The sequence below is a fragment of the Saccopteryx bilineata genome, chromosome 10, assembly GCF_036850765.1.
Source record: "Saccopteryx bilineata isolate mSacBil1 chromosome 10, mSacBil1_pri_phased_curated, whole genome shotgun sequence".
NCBI classification, from domain to species: domain Eukaryota; kingdom Metazoa; phylum Chordata; class Mammalia; order Chiroptera; family Emballonuridae; genus Saccopteryx; species Saccopteryx bilineata.
Genome location: NC_089499.1, coordinates 34,322,065 through 34,344,470, shown reverse-complemented (window position 1 = coordinate 34,344,470; position 22,406 = coordinate 34,322,065). Strand labels below are relative to the sequence as shown.

General features: G+C 40.4%; 1 protein-coding gene and 1 pseudogene across 1 annotated transcript in view; both read right to left on the bottom strand.

The window, feature by feature from the left end:
• The window catches only part of COL6A6 (collagen type VI alpha 6 chain), a 127,892-nt gene extending 114,647 nt beyond the window's left edge, over positions 1–13,245 (bottom strand). Inside the window, exons 1-7 of the mRNA XM_066244667.1 lie at positions 13,157–13,245; positions 12,915–13,012; positions 9,831–10,427; positions 7,951–8,571; positions 6,312–6,872; positions 4,974–5,531; positions 1,051–1,626 (exon numbers count right to left, since the gene is read on the bottom strand). Of these exons, the coding sequence (XP_066100764.1) occupies positions 1,051–1,626; positions 4,974–5,531; positions 6,312–6,872; positions 7,951–8,571; positions 9,831–10,427; positions 12,915–12,975 (2,974 nt within the window). The 5' untranslated portion in view covers positions 12,976–13,012; positions 13,157–13,245. The remainder of the gene's footprint in view (positions 1–1,050; positions 1,627–4,973; positions 5,532–6,311; positions 6,873–7,950; positions 8,572–9,830; positions 10,428–12,914; positions 13,013–13,156) is intronic.
• An 8,058-nt stretch (positions 13,246–21,303) lies between these two features.
• Positions 21,304–21,626, bottom strand: LOC136314432 (26S proteasome complex subunit SEM1-like; annotated as a pseudogene).
• Positions 21,627–22,406: the final 780 nt, after the last annotated feature.

Sequence of the window (22,406 nt, the reverse complement as noted above, 5' to 3'; positions counted from 1 at the left end):
TAGAGTGTTGGCCCAGTGTGTGGAAGTCCTGGGTTCGAGTCCCAGTCAGGGAACAAAAAAGAAGTGCCCATCTACTTCTCCACCCCTTCCCCTCTTACTTCTCTCTTTTTTTTCTCCTCCCCTCCTGCACCAATGGCTCAATTAGAGTGAGTTGGCCCTGGGAACTGAGGATGGCTCCATTGCCTCAAGCAGTAATAAATGGCTCCAGTTGCAATGGGGTGAGGCCCCCAGATGGACAGAGCATCGTCCCCAGTGGGCTTGTTGGGTGGATCCTGGTTGGGGCTCATGTGGGAATCTGTTTCTGCCTCCCCACCTCTAACTTAAAATAAAAATAAGAACTTTACCAAGATGTGGGAATTCTAGATTAGTAGCAATTTATTTAATAAAAAATATTCAGTATTTTTAGTATAATACTTAATAAAAATAAGAAATTTTAATAGACCATGATCTTCCTTTGAAATGGTATAAAATGACAGCTGAATGAATGCACACATACATACATACAGAAATGTGACAATACAATCTTCAGACACTGGAATATAAACACAGTAGGCAAGGGAAGTCCTACTATACTGTGCGCTGAAAACATCTGGAGCCAGAATAGAATGTTTATTATTGGGCTCCATGTCTGAAATGAGCTTGTGTCATAAGAGAAATAGGTGATGGAACTGGGGACTCTCCAACCTAGAGGAGAGAAGACTTCCAGCAAAGGTCACTGGTTGTTAGGAAGGGATGGAATTTGATTTTTTGTGTAAGGAGGAGGAAGAAGAACTAATGGATAGAAATGACATGGAAACAAATTCATGCTCCAGTAAATAAAGGTTACTCCAAAACATGGTAAATTCCCTATCATTAGAAGAGTTTAGGCAGAAGTGAGTAGGAATGTTGTAGAATGTATTCCTCTTTGGAAAAGAGGACGAATGAGAAAACTACAAAGCAATTAGGGCTGTGTGCCTGTCCTGTTTGGAGAATTTGTTCTGAGGGATATTGCTTTCTCCCTCAGTCGGACCTCTGCTGATAATTAAAAAAAACTTCATTGACAAACCTTACCTACTTGTGAAAAGGTACACACACTGGCTGACACATCTGAAAATATTCCCGTCAGGTTTCCAAAAGTCTCCACGAAGAAGTACTTGTCACTCGATCCTGCCATGCCTAGCAACTCTGCAGCATTGGCACCAGCAATCCCCACGGCCAGGACAAGAATACCTTTGTCTCGCAAGGCCTTGGCTGTGGCATTGAGCTTGTCTGCATCATGGGATTCCCCATCAGTGATTACGATGAGGACTTGGGGGACCCCTTGCTGCAGACGGCTGCCCTGGGCTTCGGTGAACATGTGGTTTGAGAAACGTAGTGCCTCGGCAGTATACGTGCTGCCCCCTATGGATCGGTCATTCTGGATTGCTGAAATCACCCCCGATTTTGTGTCATGGTCATTCAAATAAAACAGCACCTCTGGGTAAGCAGCGTACTTCAAAGCCCCAAAACGGACTTTATTCTTGCCAACGTCAGCTTTTTTCACCAAGTCTGTCATGAAATCCTTCATGATATTATATTCATTTTCATCAATGCTGCCAGAACTGTCAATTACAAACACAATGTCTAAAACTTCAAATCGCTTGCATTCTAAGGAGAGAAAGGAAAACCATGTGGTTAGCTCTGGACATGGGGGACTCACCTGTCCTCACTTGCATTTTAATTGCCAGTGTCTCCTCTCCATGGGATCAAGTTGTCAGATTAGAATGTCCTTTCCCTAGAAGACATACACAATACACCAGGGGTCGGGAAACTTTTTGGCTGAGAGAGCCATGAATGCTACATATTTTAAAATGTAATTCCATGAGAGCCATACAACAACCCATGTACGTTCTGCATTATCCAATAAAAATTTGGTGTTGTCCCGGAGGACAGCTATAATTGGCTCCAGCCACCCGCAACCATGAACATGAGTGGTAGGAAATGAATGGATTGTAATACATGAAAATGTTTTATACTTTGAACATTATTATTTTTTTTTTATTAAAGATTTGTCTGTGAGCCAGATACAACCATCAAAAGAGCCACATCTGGCTTGCGAGCCATAGGTTCCCAACCCCTGCAATACACATATATTTGTGTTGCTAGTACATAGTCATGCTCAATCAGATGAGTTTTTAGGATAAGACTGATGTAAAGTGAAGCCTTCTGTAGGGGTGAGGGGGACATGCTTTTAGACTGAAAAACAATCAGTTCTGTGGAATTTTTTCTGTATAACCGGTTCCTTTGACATGTGCTTTCATTTATACAAATTAAGCCATGGAGTTCACGAGATTTTATTCTTAAAATAAACCTTGGGGAAATGACCAAATGAAAATGAATTTGGCAACACTGTATATTCTCTCATGGTTACATGATAGCTGACTTTTCAAGGTTATGTTTTCTCCTTTTTTTGACATTGTGGAAACATTATCTGTTTTCATTATTGGGCCTCATCATAGAAAGAAGCCCATTTCACACTTGGCCCAACTAAGGTGTCCTAGCATGATGCTTTCATTAACTTTTTACTCCTTGGGTCAATGCCATGGGAAAATAAAGCAGGAAAGACCCAGTAAATTCTTAATCCATGTATATATGATATATTCTATCTAAAAGTACAGAGGTCAACCCTAACTCATTCATTCTGGAGAAGTAGAATTGTAAGATGTTTAATGATTTAGTCCTTATGTAGCACAAAGTTTCTGCAGGCCTTACAAAGGAGCATTCCAATTGTTAGCTCATCTATTCTGGAGAAATGGAGTTGTGGGAAAGTCCTCCCCGACACCCCCACCAGCAGCTCACCACAATTCCTTCTTTAGCCAGGCACTAGCTTGCTACGCGGTAGGGCTGTTGAAACCCCTAGCGCCAATATATTTCCCCCCAGTGACTTCAAGAAAAGCTGTGTGAGATCATAGAAAATACATACGGTATTGGTTTCTGTCTGTATTTCCTGACACAGAGCTCCTGAAACCCTTGTAATTTCCTGGGTGCTGGGAGCATCTTTTGTTCTAATGAGGTGACTCTGGGTGGGCCCTCACTGTGTGACCTTTTCCTGTTGTCTCCTGGAAGAAATGGCTCCTGGATTAGGGCTAGTCACTGGAAAGACCCAACTTGGAATTTTCAGTCCCAACCCCCATTTTCTTGTGAAGGGCTAAAAACGGAGTTAAGGATGGATCATCTCAAAAGTATGGGGTTCAGAGAGCTTCTGGGCTTGGTGAACATGTGGAGGTGCTGGGAGAGTAGGGTGCTTGGAGAGGGAACAGAATATGCTATGTATACATGGAAGCCCTGCACAGCTTCCCTCATAACCTGCCCTACGTGTATCTCCCATCTGCATGTTCATTTGTATCTTTTATCACATTCTTTAATTAAATGGTCAATGTGAAGTATTTTCCTGAGTTCTGTGAGCCTCTCTAGCAAATTAATCATACCCAGGGAGGAAGTTGTTGAACCCCCATCTATAGCAGGTCAGTCAGAAGCACGGGTGATAACCTGGGCTTGTGGCTGGAGTCTGAGTGGAGGTGGGCGTGTTTGTATGGGAGTGAGCCCTCAATCTGAGGGATCAGATGCTATCTCCAGGCAGCTGAGCCGAGTTCTTGGCCACCCTGCTGGTATCTGAGAAGTGTTTGTTGATATGGGGGGAAAACTCCACATATTTGGTGACCAGAAGTGTCGGAAGCAAAGTGTGCCATGTGAATAGTAAAGACAACAGGAAAGAAACCTAGTAGAGAAGAATTGGTTTTTTCCCTACACAGGAAGGATAAAAACTGAGTTTTTTTCTTTATAGGCTGATTCCACATAAGAAGAAACTATGTCCTCTTGGCCTTTAGCCACCTTGGGGAGCCTGCCTCGATTACTTGGGGACTGGGAGTGGATTACTCAGGGCTGAGCACCCTTCAAAGAGTTCAGATTTGCTCCCAGTAGAATTACCAGGAAATATAAGGCAGGTATATTTCTCTTACCACAGAACACAGACAATGATCAACCTTCTAGTGGGAGTTGAACAGAATTGTTTTTTAAAAAACGGAATAAAGTTTCTCCCTTCCCTCAAAACTCCATTAAGACCATCTCCTTCATTGAGATGTTTTCAGAATGCTTCTGTCATCAAGCGCCACAGGTCACAGCAGAAACGAGCTCCTAATATTTGCAGAACTCTTGTTTTATCACTCGTATTCCTCTGTACTGTCATGCGAGAAGGATTGGGACTCTACTGTTTATTGCCTTTGAAGCATCCATTGCTCAAGTTCCCCTACAATAGTCCTCCTTTATAGAAATGAAGAAATATGAAAGTCTTTTTCACAAACACCATCTCAATTAATACAAATTATGGCTTTTAAAAACTGTTAATAAACTAACACAGAGTAGATGTTAGGGTAAAGAGAAGCTACCTTGCCTGGTAGGGTATGCTCACTATGCCCTGCCTTGGCAACCCATACATGGCCCAAGGATGCAGGCTGGGCCCTTTATTTCAAGGTAGAATGGACTCTGGTGTAATTCCTGTTCTAGAGTTTCACATGGGATCATGCTGAAGCTAGATGCCAGCTAAGACCACCTTCTTGCTTAGCTCTTACCCTTGTTCTGTCCTGCTTTCCTTCCTCCCCTTCTGAAAACATCTCCTCTATGAACCCCTTCCACAAGAATCCCTGACTCAGCTTCTGCCTCTAGGGAACCTGACCTAGGACCAGTAAGATCCCACTTTTCTTAAACGGAGGCCACCTCACCCTAGTGCTATTTGGAAAGGATATAGATGGGCCAAAAGTGTTCCTTTCTGACGCTTTAACTCCACAGTTCTGCGGAGGAAAAGTCACCTTTCATATGCAGGTCAAAAGCAACTAGAATAAACATTTCAACTAAGCAAAAAGTTTACAATGTTCATAGTCTACTTCATTTGAGAAATAACGACTAATGTAGACACATGGTCTTTGGCTAGTCCCAAGAGTACATATGCCCAGGCCTACCTTCACGGGGGCTGCATATTCCAAATACAAGATCATCTTCAATGTGCTGCAGAATGTCAAAATTTTCAACATAAAAAACCATCTCTGGCCTCCCGCTGATCTCCTCCAGCTGGGTGACGTTAGAGCCAAACACCCCCACAGAGTAAATAATTACGCCGTCTTGCCGAAGGGCTACTGCTGGGTCCTTGACTAAGTCATGAGCTTCGCCATCCGTGATGAGGATGAGGAACTTCCTGACGCTGGGCCGGGCCCCTTTGGCAGGGCTGAAGTACTGAGACACAAAGGTCAGGGCACTCCCAGTCATTGTGGTTTGTTCCAGGTGAGCCATTCGGTCAATGGCATCTGAGATTTCACTTTGGGACCTATAAGTGTTGAGCTGAAACTCCTCCTTATTGACATCACTGAACTGGACTACGCCAATGTGCACCCGATCTGCCCCAATGTGAGATTTGCTCACCAAGTTTTTCATAAATGTTTTCATTTTTTCGAAGTTCTCAGGTCCTATACTGCCAGAGCTGTCCACCAGAAACATGATGTCAGCCTTCATCTCTTTGCAGGCTGCATGGGAGAAAGCGAAATGTTTACTCGTGTAGAAAACAGTCAGAGTGAACAGGAACCATCCAAAACACAAATAATTCTACATTAAATTTAAGTGTGTGCTTGGTAAGGCTTGTTAGCACGTAAATAAAACATTGAGGCAATGACAGTAAGGCTGCTCTATTAGTTATTTAGTAATTTGCTCTAGTATATTACTCAGGGTTTCTCAACATCAGGACTATTGACATTTTGGGCCAGAAAACTGTTATTGCAGAGGGCTGTGTATGCAATGCAGGATTCTGTGGGATGGCAGCTACCTGTTAGATGCCAGTATTACTCCCTTAGCTATGACAATCAGAAATGTCTTTAGACATTGCCAAATGTCTCCTAAGGGGGGAAAATCCTCCCTGGCTGAAAACTATTGATATAGCTTTAAAAGATTTTGTAAAAGTTTTGTTAGAAAGCAATTTAAACAAACCCAAAGTACTCCTTAAAATAAGAAATCATTTGATCATTTACATATGAGGTATTTGAGCATATATCTATGCCAGGAGGGATCTGAAGGAAGATGCTAATTAATATTTATAAGGGAGAACTCCCCCAAATATCTTTATGCCTCAAGTATGAATTAGAACAACGCTATCAGGGGCCCCCAGTTTTGTTCTGGAAACAAACACAGCTACACAAGTCAACAAATCTCAACCTAGAAATTCATGTTGTTTCTCCAAAGCTGCAATGCTAAATATTGCAGGAAGGCAATCTGTGAGCTGAAATCTCAAGGTAAAGTCGCCATTCTCCTACCTTCTTCTGCACAGATATCTTGAACAACCTGGTTTCTTATGTCTTTCAAAGCGTCAAAGTCGTGTACATAGTACACCTTCTTTTTCTCGCCCGCAATTTCTTGCAGCTGTGTCTGGTTGGCGTCCTTGACCCCGATGGCATAGACATGGATGGACTCTTCTTTCAGTCTGTTTGCGGGCTCTAGGACGCTGTCCTTGGACATGCCGTTCGTCAGGACAACGAGGTGAGACGGCACTTGGTTTCCTCGCTGCTGCTTCGCTTTTCGCAGCAGCCCCAGTGTGAAATTCAGGGCTGCCCCCGTGTTCGTACTCCCGCCCACCTGCCTGATGTTCTCAATGGCCTTTCCCAAATCGTGCTTGTTAGAGTATTTATTGATCTCAAACTCCAAGTCCCAGCTGTCTGCGTACTGAACGGCCCCGACCCGCACCTTCTGGGGAGCAATGTTGAACATCCTGACGACCTCTGACAGAAAGGTCTTCATTTCTTGGAAGTCGGTGGCCTGGGTGTTCGAGGAGCCATCAATGAGCAGGTAGATGTCAGCTTCTTCAGTGTCCACACAACCTAAAAGGGAACCAAGACGATGAATGTGACACTGGGGCAAATGTGAAGAAGAAAGGGGAGCACATCTATAGTAAGAACACAAATAGAGAGTGTCCGCAGGCAGAAAAATGAAACACAGCCTCTAGGTGTAAAGGACATGCTCCGCTAGCTGAACGCAGGGGAATCGAGCATCAGTTGGACCAAATGAGTATCTTTCGATAGTTTCACACTATTTTGATATTCTCTGCCATGAATCAAGCTAAACTGGGATAGAGTAAGAGATTCAAAAGAAAACTTGCAGATGCTTAGTGAACAACTGCTTTACAAAAAGTCAAATGGTGTGTTGTGAAATGGAGAAGGTCTTTAACCGAACACTGTGGACAGATGTGCTCTCTTTCTTGAGCTCTTGAACAAATCATTTCCTTCTCATTCACTCCTGGTCATTTAACAAAACTAGAAGTATTGCCAGGGGCCTTACTTGTGTTTGACAACGATGCTTTTATAGAAAACGTGCTATAAGTATTTATGGAGGAATGGAACATATATACTTATCTGTGTACACACACAAAATATTTAGAGAGCATACATGTGCATATGTAAAGAATATAAAATACATCCTCTCTGTCTCTCTGAACTCACAGAGACTAGAAGAGTACTGCACAACAAATTTAGTACCATGTCTGCAATCCAGACCATGCTTCCTGTTCATTCTTTAAATTAGAACTTGAGGATGAGGAGGGAAGAAAAGGAGAGAAGTTACAAAAAGGAAAAGAGTAGGGGAACCTGAGAGGCAAAGGAGAGGGGAGGAAAGTGAAGGGAGAAAAACAGCAACGGGTGGTATCCCGGGGTGTTCGTAACAAAGAATCCCATGGTGGAAGCTACACAAAAGAGAGGTAAAGGGGAAATTCTTTCCACTGTTACAGTAGCTTTTATTTCCCCCCAATTACATCGCATGTGATCAAGCTCAAGTAAAAAATCAGGATCTGATTCTCACTCCCCACCTCATACCCCACCAATCGTGTTTGTAGATAGAGTACCTGAAAGACAAGAAGAAAGCAAGAGGGTTGAATAACACTTTTCTCAGCAAAAAATGCTTTACCGGATTTGAGGTTTTCGGTTCGTTCTGAAAAGACGGAGACAGTGTGCGTTATTTGTTTCCGCAGCTTCTTGAGAAATGTCTGGTTGTGAGCGGCCAGGTCGGAGAAGGTTTTCAGTTTGGAGGTGTACTGCTCCGCAGGGTGTGATGCTATCTTTTCCAGCTGGGTGTCGCTGGCCTCCTCTATGCCCATGGTGAATATGGACACTCCCTCGCGCCGGAGGTTAACGGCTGCCTCGGTCACGTTGTCTTCCGACGGTTGGTGGGTCACCAGCACGGTAATCTGGGGCACCCCCTGATTCTTCCGACTGCCATTCTGTGCACTGAAGACTTGCTCCCTGATCGTTCTGATGGCAGCCCCGGTGTAGGCCTTCCCAGCCTGCAGAGAGAGGCTCTGGATATGCTGGAGAACCTCCGACTTATTGATGCCCCTGCTCAGGGAATTTATCACCTGCGTTTCATTGCTGTAGGCCACAAGGCCAACCCTCATGCAATTTTCCTTTATGTCAAGAGTAGATACACTTTCTTCTAGGAAGTCTTTGAGGTAGTCCAAGTTCTCCTGGCTGCCGTTGGTGGACACGTCCAATAGGAACACGACATCAGCCACTGAGGGACCTTGGCAAACTGTGTGGGCCAGGAGAGAAGCAGCACAATTTTAGTTGGAGGATTGGTATGTCTTCTCAGCATGAGAAGGCACGGAGAATGTCTACCAGAGCTTGGTTAGGCACTTAAAGAAAGAAGGAGGTACACAAAACGATCATGAGCTAATATCAGAGGATCCTGGTTTCAAATATTGGATCTTAACTAAATTTCCAGCTTCAATGTCCTCCTCTATAAATTAGAGATAATGGTAATATTTACCATTATTTGTTACAGGAATTAAATGACAAAAGGTATTTATCATGGGGCCTGGCATATAGGAGTCACTCCATGAACCACTGCTGATTATATTAAAATCATTAAGCATCATAGCTGTTAAAATTGGCATAGTCCAAATATTCCTAAGGGATGGTACTGGGATTCCAATTGTACTTCCCCCATTATTTTACTTGGGAACGACGCTAGTAATAGGATTCATATTTTCATAGATCACCACAATAACAGCATTCTGTATTAACAACAGATAATTTTATATGTTGAGTCATTCAAACTGATTTAACCCAGAATTAATGGGAGTGCCCTACATTGCTTGTACCCTTTGAGCAAATTGTTTTTTTTACTGGCTCTCCTCTGCTCCTCACCTGAATGATGTTCATAAATGCTTGGCCATTAGGGATAGAAAAGTACAAGGCTCCCTGACAGCAGGTTGGAGGTGGAGCAGAACACAGCTGATTTAGAACCAAAATCGAAGGGAGGCAGCATGGGGTAGAAACGGCCTGGGCCAGGGAACTGAGAGACCTGACAGAACTGCCGCCTGCCCTGGCCCAGGTTATGTCATCACCTTTAAGGACGCCTTCAAGTTCCTCCCCACAGAATACAGGGTTTGGGCTACTTCAAAGTGTTTCCACTAACATTCTGTATTCAAGGATTTCTCTAGGAAATGAAATCACTTTTAAATGAACCAGGAATAAAACCACATAGAAACTGAAGCCCAGGGAGATAGCTCAGAGATAAGCTGGTGGCAGGGAGAAGGCATCCCTGAATTTTAAGAAGCCTGTGAATTAGGTGAAACGTGGTTCAAGGGACATGAAGCACCAACACTTGTACAGGGTTCATTGGTTTTAAAATGGTCACAATCAGTGGGCCCTTTTGAACATACAGATATTTAACAGCTAAAAATACAGCCCAGGTTTTGGGGATAGGGATACTCACAGAGTCTCTTTCCACGTTGGTTTTTTCACAAACATTTTATCATCATTTCTATACATGCAATCTAAGCCTACCTTCGACAACAGTGTCATCGGCTGCTTCTTCCTTGTACTGAACCGCGTCCTTGATGATCTGCGTCATGTTCTGGGAGAACGTGCTGAGGTCTCTGGCAGTCCGGAGGTGGAAATGAAACTGAGCGGTGGCCATGGCCTTCAGGTTCTCCTCAGGAGCCGCCTGCAGCCCCACGGAGATGATCCTCACCCCGTCTCTCCGCAGAGCCTGGGAAGCCTCTTCCACGTCATCCTCGGACTCGGCTGAAGCCAGGACCACCAAAATCGGGGGAAACAGCTTCGTGTCCCTCCCATTCACAGGGCCAGAGAAATAGGTGCTGTGAACCTCCCGGAGAGCGTTTCCCAACCGCAGGGAGCCGCCCATGAACGCAAAGTTCTTCTTGAGGTGGTTCAACATTGGGTTCCTGCTCTTATAGGTGCTCAGCTGGAACTCACTGTGGAGCCTGTCGCTGTACTGGGCCACGGCCACGCGGTATTTGTTGGCCTCTATGGGGAGGCTGTTGATCATTTTGTTGATGAAAGTTTTCACAAGAGGGAAGGACTTGGCTCCCAGGTGATCGGAGCTGTCCACCAGAAACACGACATCTCCATACTCAGGGCCTGCAAACCACACACGAACAAATCAACGAAGCCGAAACTTTAAAAATATATTACCGCGTTTAATGCCCACCACATGGGGAAAAACATATTTTCCTCTTTTATCTGTATTTTTCATACTGTCCCAATAAACCAGAAATAATAGCCTGAAATTACATATACTCTCAAGAAAAAGAATTTGTTACTTGGGCTAATTCTTTTATATTTCCCTTCATTTAAACTGATTACCAAATTAAGCATCACTTTTGCAAGGGATGAGTTAATAAGAAATAGATAAGTTTAGAGTAAAAACTCCCAGGTTTTTAGTGGATAATTTCCCCTTATATCTTTCCTGCTTTTGTTTTCAGAATTTGACTTCACTTTATATCAAGAGAATAAAAATTTTAATTGAGAATGAACAGTTTCAAATTTTTTTGAATGGAGAAAGCTGAAAGAGAATCTTTTATTGTGATTCCAATTTAAACACTCCAAAAAAGAAATCTGATTAACTTATAAATATATTAGTTTTGTATGTCAGTGTCAACTTGATGAAGTTTAAGAAGTACCTAAAAATCATTAAAATATGGATTGCCTTAATCCACTTTAAAGTTACTTATAATATCTTTTGATAAATCATGAGTGAGCATTATAATTGGTAAATTTATTCTCACATATGTAAAATGTGGCAGAAACCAATATACCTTAAGCTAGGAAAATGATTATGGTTTTAGTTTCTATTAAAATATATTTTTCATATTGGAATACAATACTTTGCTGAACTTTTAAGGCTTCATTTAATACCAGATTCAAGGCTGGGTATGCAGAACTATATGTTTGTGTGATAGGGAATCATTGGGTTCAAGAACAAAACGCTGTTGTTTATTGGTGATCTGCTGGTTTGAATTCAGAGCTCTCACCACTTAGATATACGATCTATTTATTACACAGGGAAGGAAGAAAAATGTCTGTTTGGATGGTGTATATTTAAGAAAACAGGATGCAATTGACAAAGTGACAGAAGTCCTGACTTTGCTGTCGGCTGACTCTAACAGCTCTGTCAAGCCAGTGAATATGCTTGGGCCTCAGTTTCTTTACCTTTAAAATGAGTAGATTCAACGAGGAGAACATCTAAGGTCCCCTCTCACTCTGAGATGCCGATTATCTTAAAAGATTCCTAGATACATTCTAATCAAATTAAAATAGCATCAATCTTTCCCTATCAACAACTGCCAGGAAACCAGCTTTGGCACCTTCGCATCTTATTCTCTTTCTAGTGGTCTGACTGAGGCGTAGTGAACCTAATTTCAACAAGTCTGAGCCTCCTTTAATGATCATCTAGCCAGTAGCATTTTACGGGAAGAAATAAGAGAAGATGAATTAGTATCTTCCTCCAAGAGAAGGCTGGAACCCTTATGAGGACTGGCAGGCAAGCTCTGTGCAGAATGGCTTGACTTGTGACCCAAAGTGACCTTTCTATTCATGGATAAACCTCCACATCTTGTGTGGACAAAGGTAATGTAGACACCTGGCACATGAACTAGAGACAGGTTCTGATAAGGCCCTTCACTATGTCTACAACATAGAACAACTGGGGAAAAAGTATTGCCTTTCTTTAAAAAGCTTAATACCAGGCCCAGAGAAACATCAAAGGAAGATGTTTTCAGGGCAAAGTCTTAGTTTATCTCTTCAGAAAACTTGCTACCAAGGTCAGAGGCCTTGAGAAAGCTGTAAAAGCAAACATAGGTGGCCCTGAACATGAAGTGACCAGTAGGAGAACTAATCATTTAAGAAGAGGTAGAGGGTAGGCCAGTATTTTGAGTTCAAGTCCACCGGACGTAGACTGCTGACAGACAGCAGACAGCTATGGTGTTGTCTCTTCAGATAAATAGTTTAAATTGGAGAAAAATCTGGATGCTTAACCAAAATGATGTGTTGGCACAAATGAATTAGGAAGAGGTGTTCCAAAACTTCTAGGCCTGAACCTAATATTAAGAGACAGAACTTTATGCAACCTCCCAGAAGACCTAAATAGGGTTGAAACCGAGGACAAAATAATGGCTCTCAGGTCTTTCTATCATGAACAAGGAATAAGTCCCAGAGACAGATGATTTTCAAAAAGAAATTCAACTACCATCCCACCCTGATCACTATCAAAGTCAAAACAAAGCAAAACAGAACTCAACTTTTTAAGTCAATCAAAATCACATATTTTCTATTTTCAAAGTAAAAATTAAAATTACTTTTTAAAAATTTTTTTATTTTTTATTTATTCATTTTAGACAGGAGAGGGAGAGACAGAGAGAGAGGAGAGACAGAGAGAGAGGAGAGACAGAGAGAGAGAAGGGGGGAGGAGCTGGAAGCATCAACTCCCATATGTGCCTTGACCAGGCAAGCCCAGGGTTTCGAACCGGCAACCTCAGCATTTCCAGGTCGATGCTTTACCCACTGCGCCACCACAGGTCAGGCCTCAAAGTAAAAATTAAAGAATCCTTTTCATTTTATTTCCCTTACCAGAATCTTGGTTCACAGAAACATGGGAACAAACGATTACGAGGAACAAAATCAGCAGCATTTTGGTATTACGAACTGCACAATGTCCAATTTGAAATCTGAAAAGATGAAAAGAAAGATATCGAAAATTGTTTTAGATATAATTATTTGGGAAACAAAAGTCACATGTCTAAGAGAATACAAGATTATATAATATATTGGATGTAACAGGGGATAAGGAACTTTTGAGGTTCCTTCCTGACCTTCTGGTCCGTGAAGTGTCTTAGAGAAAAGTGAACCACCAACATTTACAAAATCACAAGTTCCTCCTGGTCCACAGAGCCTGTAGAAACACAAGATTTAGATTGTCAATAGAGACAGCCAGGAGCATTCTAGTTCCAACAACATTATGTGTTCCTATTAGTCATTTTTCCTGTACCCTAGCCTCATTCTCTGTCTGCTCGTTGCCAAGACAATTCAGGGGTCATGTTTGGGACAGTCTAGACTTGATTTTGTAATTTTTCTATCATGAACATGTAGGTGTATTTCATCTTTGAGGTTATTTCTAGATGCAGTCAATTTAAAAAAATGTTTCCTTTTCCTACATAATTAGTCAGAAAGGTAACCATTTCCCTTCATTCTTAAATTTGAAAGCAGACAAAAAATTAGTAGTGATTCTCCATTTTCCATACAATGTCTTCTTGTCTCCTCAGATTGACTTAATTTGTACTCTTTTGCTTCACAAGGTTAAGAATTTTCCAATTTGAATTTGGCCTAAAGCATTTTTAGTCACCTTCAATTATTCATTTCATGGGATGAAACAGAATATTATTAAAGCTATTTGAAAATAAATATTTTAATTAAGTGTTGGCCTCATTCATTCATTCCTTCATTCATTGAGTGAAAAAATGAATTGATCCATATTAATAAACTAGTCTCTGTCTCTTACTTTATTTTTACCCAAATGTGTTTGTGTTGTTATAGATGGCTGTCTCATTCCTTGTCAGGCAGGCTCCTGGTGCTTAATATTTTACCTCTTCAAAAAGGGGACCTTTGCCGTGAGAAATTCCGCCCCTATTTTCTCATCTACTTCATCGTCCACCTGACATTCCTGAATTTCGGATTCTGTTCTATTCCTTCATAAGAAGCCTAGATGGGATAAATTTCACAGGCTGTAAGTCAATTTATCAATCTTTTTCCAGAGGTAATCAGTGAGCTAGAAGGGACTCTTGAGTGGCTGTTTATTGTTTGTTTTTTAAATCAACCCTATCAATTTAGAGGAACTTAGTTACAAAGTGAATTGCCCCAAGAAAAAAACCAACTCATACCAGTTGTACAAATTTTCTATTAGTATGTATGACAATACAAAGTCTACCTGTGTTGAGCCTTTAGTATGTATCATGTCCTGAGCTGATAGCTTTATTTATGTTGTTCTCTTGTTTGATATTGATAAGAAACCCAGTTACAAGTGATATTGTTGCTCCTATTTTACAGATGAGGAAATGGAGATTCATAAAGGAGATGCAACTGACTCAAGGTCACATTGATAACACACGCCACGGTTGAGACGGCAGCCCACATCTGTCTGGCTCTAAAATCTGTACTTTCCCTCAGATACCTGGCGTCCTAAACTCAATATTGTGAACACAAAGTGTCTCTAAGTTTCTTTGTTCTGTTTTTTTCTGAGTATAAGGAAATAGTGGTATTTGTTTTCATGCCTTTTTACTTTTGCTTTTCAAAACTAGGGCTTTATGCTAATTTTTTTTTTTTTTTTTTGCGAGAGAAAGACAGAAAGGAAGAGAAATGAAAAGCATCAATTCTTTGTTGCAGCACCTTAGTTGTTCATTGATTGCTTTCTCATAAGTTTGCCTTGACTGGGGGGCTCCAGCAGAGCCAGTGACCCCCTGGCTCAAACCAGCAACTTCGGGCTCAAGCCAGAGATCTTGGGCTTCAAGCCAGCGAACTTTGGGCTCTAGCCAGCAACCATCGGGTCAAGGCTATGATCCCATGCTCAAGCTGGTGAACCCACTCTCAAGCTGGATGAGCCTGCACTCAAGCCAGCAACATTAGGGTTTCGAACCTGGGTCCTCAGCATCCCAGGCCAATGCCCTATCCACTGTGCCACTGCCTGGTCAGGTTACATTATGAGCTTTATAAAGAAGTGCCATCTTTAGCAGTCATGAAATAGAAAATTCTTCATGAAGAATCCATAGGATAAATGTTAAAGATGGGAAGACAGGTGTAATGAATGAAAGTTAAAACCTGGATAGAAAAGTGAGGATTAGGTAAGGCCAGGACACTCCCAAAGCAGTATGTAGGTAGCACTTAGGAATTCCCTCGTGTAGATGGTCAATGCCATTAGTACATTAGAAATTAAGTTCTTTGAAATAGCATCTAGTAAAACAATTTTCCTGCAGTCTTTTAATGGAATCCCAAATTTGGTGTTCTCTAAGGCTATATACTACATCATGGAAGTTCAATGAAAGGTTATTTTTATGTGTCTATGTGTCCTGCTTTGTGTGTGTTAGGACCAATGATGGGACTAAACCTCCAAGTCCATGCTTGGGACATTAAAACATAGGTGGATTGCCTATAATCTGTATGTTGTTTTACCACTAGACCTAACCAGGATATACATAATTAAAACTTTTAAATATCTAAATATTTAAAATAAAATTTATAAATACTTGAAGACATAGGGGGACAATGAAGGAGAAATTTTCTTAAAGGAACAGCAAAAAATTTAAATTCATGGTATACTCCATCTTAATGCAACAACAGTGAGATTGATTGCTTCTCATTATGGATACATTCTCAAAGGTATGAGTCTCTTTAATCTCAATTTCGTTGTACTGCATTTACTCTGAATCAAGCAAGCTGAGGCTAATATACCTCTTTGGGGAATTTTATGCTATCAAAGCGTTTTTAAAAATCTGCATCTCTGTAAACTTTCCATTGAGAAGGTAGGATGTTTCTAATTTAAACTACAGCTGCAGAAGAAACACAGCCAACCATCTCTTGGCTTCAAACCAGAATATTTAGAACTTGTGCAACACTTCTCTTGAGACTATCAAAATTCACGGGTTTTAGGGAGACCTCTATTTCTTAGAAACCAATTCATAATCTGGTACACATCTTTGAAAAATAAATATTTAGAGCCCAGAAGGAATACAAAAGAAACTTCAGCAGAATTAAGATAAATGCCATTTCTTTCCTTTAAATTGAGCAGGCAGGATACCTCATTTCTAAGTACTAATTTTATTTTTCTTCAGAAGCAAGAGTATTGTCAGCTGTTGCACTGTAAAAAACAAAACTGGGTCTATGCCACACAGTTCAAATAAATGATTCTTTGCTTATTTAACCCCTGACCTCTCACTACTTCCTTTCCCCAAGTCCTTTCTACTTCTCAGAAGTCAAAAGGTAGAAAGAAAAATACTCAGAGTAAGACTTAAGTTTGCATTTAACACTGCAGGATAAATCTTTGACATACAATAGGAACAAATAAACACTGAAACAATGATGGTGAGCAAAACCACACACACACACACACACACACGTAATTGCAGGGCTGGCGAGTTGCATTGTTTTACTGTTAATGTTGCATTTCCCCCAGTTGCATTTTCAGGAATCACAGAAAGGGGGTGTGTATGTGGATTATATAGAACAAGGTCATGCAGGTGACCTTGACACATTATATAATATAATGAACACTCTTCCACTGAGTGCATGGCTCAGTGGAAAGAGCATAGGCTATAATGTCTCATGACCTGGCTTTCATTCCTTTCTTAAAGCCTGTGTGTCTTTAGACGATACCACCTCACTTCTGTAGGTTCCTCATCTGTAGCACAAGAGGTTATATTCTCTCTCAATTTTAGCAGCTCCACACACTAACAGTTCTTTGACCTAACAGACAAACCTAGAAAAGAAAAGTATATAAAAAAATATATAAACAATTAATCCAAGAGCACGATGAAATATTGAGCACATGTTTTGAAACAGTCCAATAAAGGACGCTGCTCCTCAGACAACTTCCTGTGTGGGTCTTTCATTGGAAATGTAAACATCAGCAAAAGAAAGACTGTGTCTTGACTATTAATCCTTTCTGGGTCAAAATCTTCCATGGAGTTTTTCCAGACCCAACTACGTGAAACTAAGGAGACTAAAATTCCAACACATCAGACCCACTAGAAATTTAGTGCCCAATTTAGAAATTAGAAAAAGTACAGAATAAATAAAAAATAGACATGTTAAAATAGTAAAAATTTGAGGAGAAATTAATAACCTAAAAAACAAAGATAAAGAAAATTAAGTTTTAAAGCACCAATCTCAAAATAAACTGATAAAAAAGGGAGAGAGGACACAAATAGATAAATGTATGAATGAAAAAGGAGACATAACCGCACATAAGACAAATACGTTTTTAAAATTAAAGCAATAGTGGCCCTGGCCGGTTGGCTTAGTGGTAGAGCGTCGGCCTGGCATGCAGAAGTCCTGGGTTCGATTCCCGGCCAGGGCACACAGGAGAAGCGCCCATCTGCTTCTCCACCCCTCCCCCTCTCCTTCCTCTCTGTCTCTCTCTTCCCCTCCCGCAGCAGAGGCTCCACTGGAGCAAAGATGGCCGGGGCGCTGGGGATGGTTCCTTGGCCTCTGCCCCTGGCGCTGGAGTGGCTCTGGTCGCAACAGAGCGACCCTCTGGAGGGGCAGAGCGTCGCCCCCTGGTGGGCGTGCCGGGTGGATCCTGGTCGGGCGCATGCGGGAGTCTGTCTGACTGTCTCTCCCCATTTCCGGCTGCAGAAAATACAGAAAAAAAAAATTAAAGCAATAGTTTTAGCCTGATCCGTCAGTGGCGCAGTGGATAGAGTGTTGGACTGGGACATGGAGGACCCAGGTCTGAAACCCTGAGATTACCGGCTTGAGTGGAGGCTCACCAGCTTGAGCGAGGGGTCACTGGCTTGAGCGTGGAATCATAGACATGAAACCATGGTCACTGGCTTGAGCCCAAAAGTCACTGGCTTGAAGCCCAAGGACGCTGGCTTGAGCAAGTGGTCACCCGCTCTGCTGTAGCCCCCTGGTCATGGCACATATGAGAAAGCAATCACTGAACAACTAAGGAACTGAAACGAAGAACTGATGCTTCTCGTCTCTGCCCCTTCTTGTCTGTCCCTATCTATCCCTCTCTTTGACTCTATTTCTGTCTCTGTCCCAAAAAAATTAAATTAAATTAAAGCAATAGTTTAAAGTATTCACAGAAAGAAAGCTTCAGATCTATATGATTTATTGGAAAGTTCCACCAAACTCTGAAGTAGATCATCTGAATTTTTACAAATTATTTCAGAGACTAAGGAATATGAATAGCAGCCATTTCAGTTGTATGGGGCCCAGTATTCTTGATACGCAAACAAGAATAGTATGAAACAAGAACAGTATGAGGAAGGAAAATTAAAGGCTCAATTGAATCATGAATCTAAATCTGAAAAATCCGAAATGAAACATTAGAAAATCAATTCCCTCAGTGTATAAATTAAATTAATTAATTAGGACTTTCAGAGACACATAAAAATTGAGGGAATCTGTTGCCGGCAGACTTGCCTTGCAAAAAACATTTAAAAATTTCAGTAGGATGGAAAATGATACTCATAAATGCATTTATAAAGAAAATAAGAGCACTAGATAAGAAATAAGTAAAGATAAAGTAAAAACTTATTTTTATTATTCCTAATTGATCTAACAGATAAAAGTTTGTTCAAAATAACAGCAACAATATATTCAATTATGTATTTTACACATGTGTGTGTGTATATATATATATATATATATATATATGCTTCTGTCTATGTGAAATAAGTGACAGCAATGCTATAAATGGATAGGAGGGAGAAACTAGGATTATTTTATTATAAGGTGTTCACACTACCGTGAAATAATATAGAGTTATTTAAAGTAGACTTGAATTAGTTGTAAATATATATTGAAAATTCTAGTGTAAACACTAAAAATAGTAAAAACTAAAGTATTCCTGATATACTAAGAAAGAAAAAATATAATAATATTAAATGCTTAATGAAAACATTAAAAGCTGTAGAAAGAGTGGAAGGCAAATATAGGATATCGATGCTCTTAGTGCACTAATTAGAGGACAGAGGTTGTCAGTGGATCAAAAAACAAGGCCCAACTTTGTTGTCTGCAAAAAACCCACTTAAAATATAGACATGTAAAGATGAAAAGTAAATGGATATAGAAGAATATACCATGTTAACATTAGTCAAAAGAAAGCAGAAGTAGCTTTATTAATTTCAGAAAGAGTAGAACTTCAAAGCAAAGATAGTTATCAGGAATAAAGAAGGCATTGCATAATGATAAAGGACTTAATTCTCTAAGAAAACATAGCAATCCTTAGCATGTATGCAACTATCAATAGAGCTTCAAATACATGAGGGAATAACAAAGAGAAATGCAAGGAGAAATAGATGAATCTATTATTGTTGGAGAATTCAACACCTGTTCATCAAAAATGGACACATCCAGCAGGCAGAAAATCAAGAAGGGCATAATTGAACTCAACACCACTATCAATCACTTGGATATAATGGCCATCTACTGACTACTTCACTTAACAGCAAAATACACATTCTTTTCAAGCTCATATGGATTATTCACCAAGATAGACCACATTCTTGGTCATAAAACACCCCTTACAAGAATAGAAATCATACAATGTCTGTTCTCAGACCACAATGGAATTAAACTAGAGATCAATAACAGAAACATTCTTTATATATCCCCAAATTGTTGAAGATTAAACAAGACACTACTAAATAATAGATGGTCAAAGAAGAAACCTCAAGAGAAACTGAAAAATATTTAGAACTATAATGAAAATGAACACACAACTTATCAAAATTTGTGGAATGCAGTGAAAGGGCTTAGAGGAAAATTTATAGCATTGAGTGCATATATCAGAAAAGAAGATCTAAAATCAATAATCTAAGCTTCTTAAGGAACTAGAAAAAGTATATTAAATCTAAAGTAAGCAGAAGAAGTAACAAAAATAGAGCAGAAATCAATGAAACTAAAAATAGGAAATCAATTCAGAAAGCCAACAAAACCAAAAGCTGGTTTTTTGAGATCAATAAAATTGATCATCCTCTATGTAGGCTAACTAAGATAAAAAGAGAGAGGACACAAATTACTAATATCAGAAATAAAAGAGGGGACATCACTACAGTCCCCATGGATATTGAAAGGATAATCAAGGAGTACTATGAACAACATTATACCCTTAGATTCCATAAGCTAGATGAAATGCACCAATTCCTTGAACACCACAACCTATAAGAAACATACAAAAAAGAAATAGACAACCGGAATAGGCTTATATTTAATGAAATTAAATCAATAACTAATAACCTTCCAAAACAGGAAAGTTTTGGGTTCAGTGGTGAATTCAACCAAAACTTTAAGAAATAATAGCAATGTTCTACAATTTCTTAAAGAATATGGAAATAAAGAGAATAACACCTAACTCATTTTATGAGGCCAGCATTTTCCTCATACCAAAATCTGACAAATTATAAGTACAAAGCAGTATCACTCATAGATGCAAAAATCCTCAATAAAATATTAGTAAGTCCATTTAACAATGTATAAAAAGAATTACACACCATGATCAAATGAGATTTAGTCCAAGTATGCAAGACTGGTGCAACATTGGAAAACCAATTAACATAATCCATCACATCAACAAGCTAAAAAAGAAAAATCACATGATCATATCAATAAATATAGAAAAAACATTTGACAAAATTGAACACTCATTCGTGTTAAAAAAAAAAGACACCTCTCAGTAAACTAGTAATAGAGGACTACTTCAACTTGATAAAGACTATCTACAAAATCCTACAGCTAATATCATACTTTTTCTTTTATTTTTTAGATCAAAATATTTATTTTTGGTTTTTTGGGGTTTTTTTTTTGTATTTTTCTGAAGCTGGAAACAGGGAGAGACAGTCAGACAGACTTCCGCATGCGCCCGACAGGGATCCACCCGGCACGCCCACCAGGGGCGATGCTCTGCCCCTCCGGGGCGTCGCTCTGCCGCGACCAGAGCCACTCTAGCGCCTGGGGCAGAGGCCAAGGAGCCATCCCCAGCGCCGGGCCATCTTTGCTCCAATGGAGCCTTGGCTGCGGGAGGGGAAGAGAGAGACAGAGAGGAAGGGAGGGGGGTGGAGAAGCAAATGGGCGCTTCTCCTGTGTGCCCTGGCCGGGAATCGAACCAGGGTCCCCCGCACGCCAGGTCGACGCTCCACCGCTGAGCCAACCGGCCAGGGCAAAATATTTATTTTTTGTGTTACAAAAGCAAAAATAAAGCCAAGCGGGTAATGAAATAAACAATTTTTCTAAGTGTCCCATCCTGGATTCTCTGTCCTAGAATTTAGCAAGCAATTCAAGTTTAGATTACTTCAACACTTCTTCTGGATGCTATGAGGTTTCTATCTTACAACCATGTTTCTCTAGTTCAGCTCATAACTGATTGGAGAAGTTATCCTCTACATTGTCATCATCTCAATTATCCTCCCAGACATGTGCATCTTCATCTTCATCTAAACCAGTCCAGTCTTCTGCAGGGAACTCCTCGAACTCATCATGGTCTTCCAGGAGCCCCAAGTCTGCTGACTTCTTTTTCTCTGACATCGCAACTCTCCATGCCTGAAACCTCTCAGGCCAGTAGGAAAGTTGGAGCCCCTCTTCTTCACAACTGTCAGCACCATGGCAGCCTCTGAGCTAACGTCATATACATAATGGTGAGAAACTCAAAACTTTCCCACTAAGCAAAGGAACAATGCAAGGCTGTCCCCTCTTGCCACTGTCTTTCAACATCATATTGGAAGCTCTAGCTAATGCAGTAAGAGAGAAAGTATGTGGCATCCATGCAATCCCTATCAAAATCCCAATGACATTTTTTAGAGAAATAGAGCAAATAATTCTAAGATTTGTTTAAAACCACAATAGAACTGAACAGCCAAAGCAATCCTGAGAAAAAGAACAAAGCTGGCAGTATCATGCTCCCTGATTTCAAACTATTACAGAGTTATGGTTATTAAAACAGTATCATGTTGGCATAAAAAACAGACATATAGACCAATGGGACAGAATGTAGAGCCCAGAAATAAATACACACACATGTGGTCAATTAATTTACAACAAAGGAGCCAAGAATATCCAGTGGGAACAATGGAAAAAGGGTGGTCCCTTTAATAAATGGTTTTGGGAAAACTGGACAGCCACAGATCAAAGAATAAAACTGGATCATTATCCTATACCATACACAATAATTAACTCAAAATGGATTAAAGACATGAACATAAGACCTGAAACCATAAAACTGCTGAAAGTAAATATAGGTGGTAAGTTCCTTGACATAGGTCTTGGTGATGATTTTTTTAATCTGACACCAAAAGCAAAACAAAAAAAGCAAAATCAAACAAGAGGGACTATATAAACTAAAAATTTTCT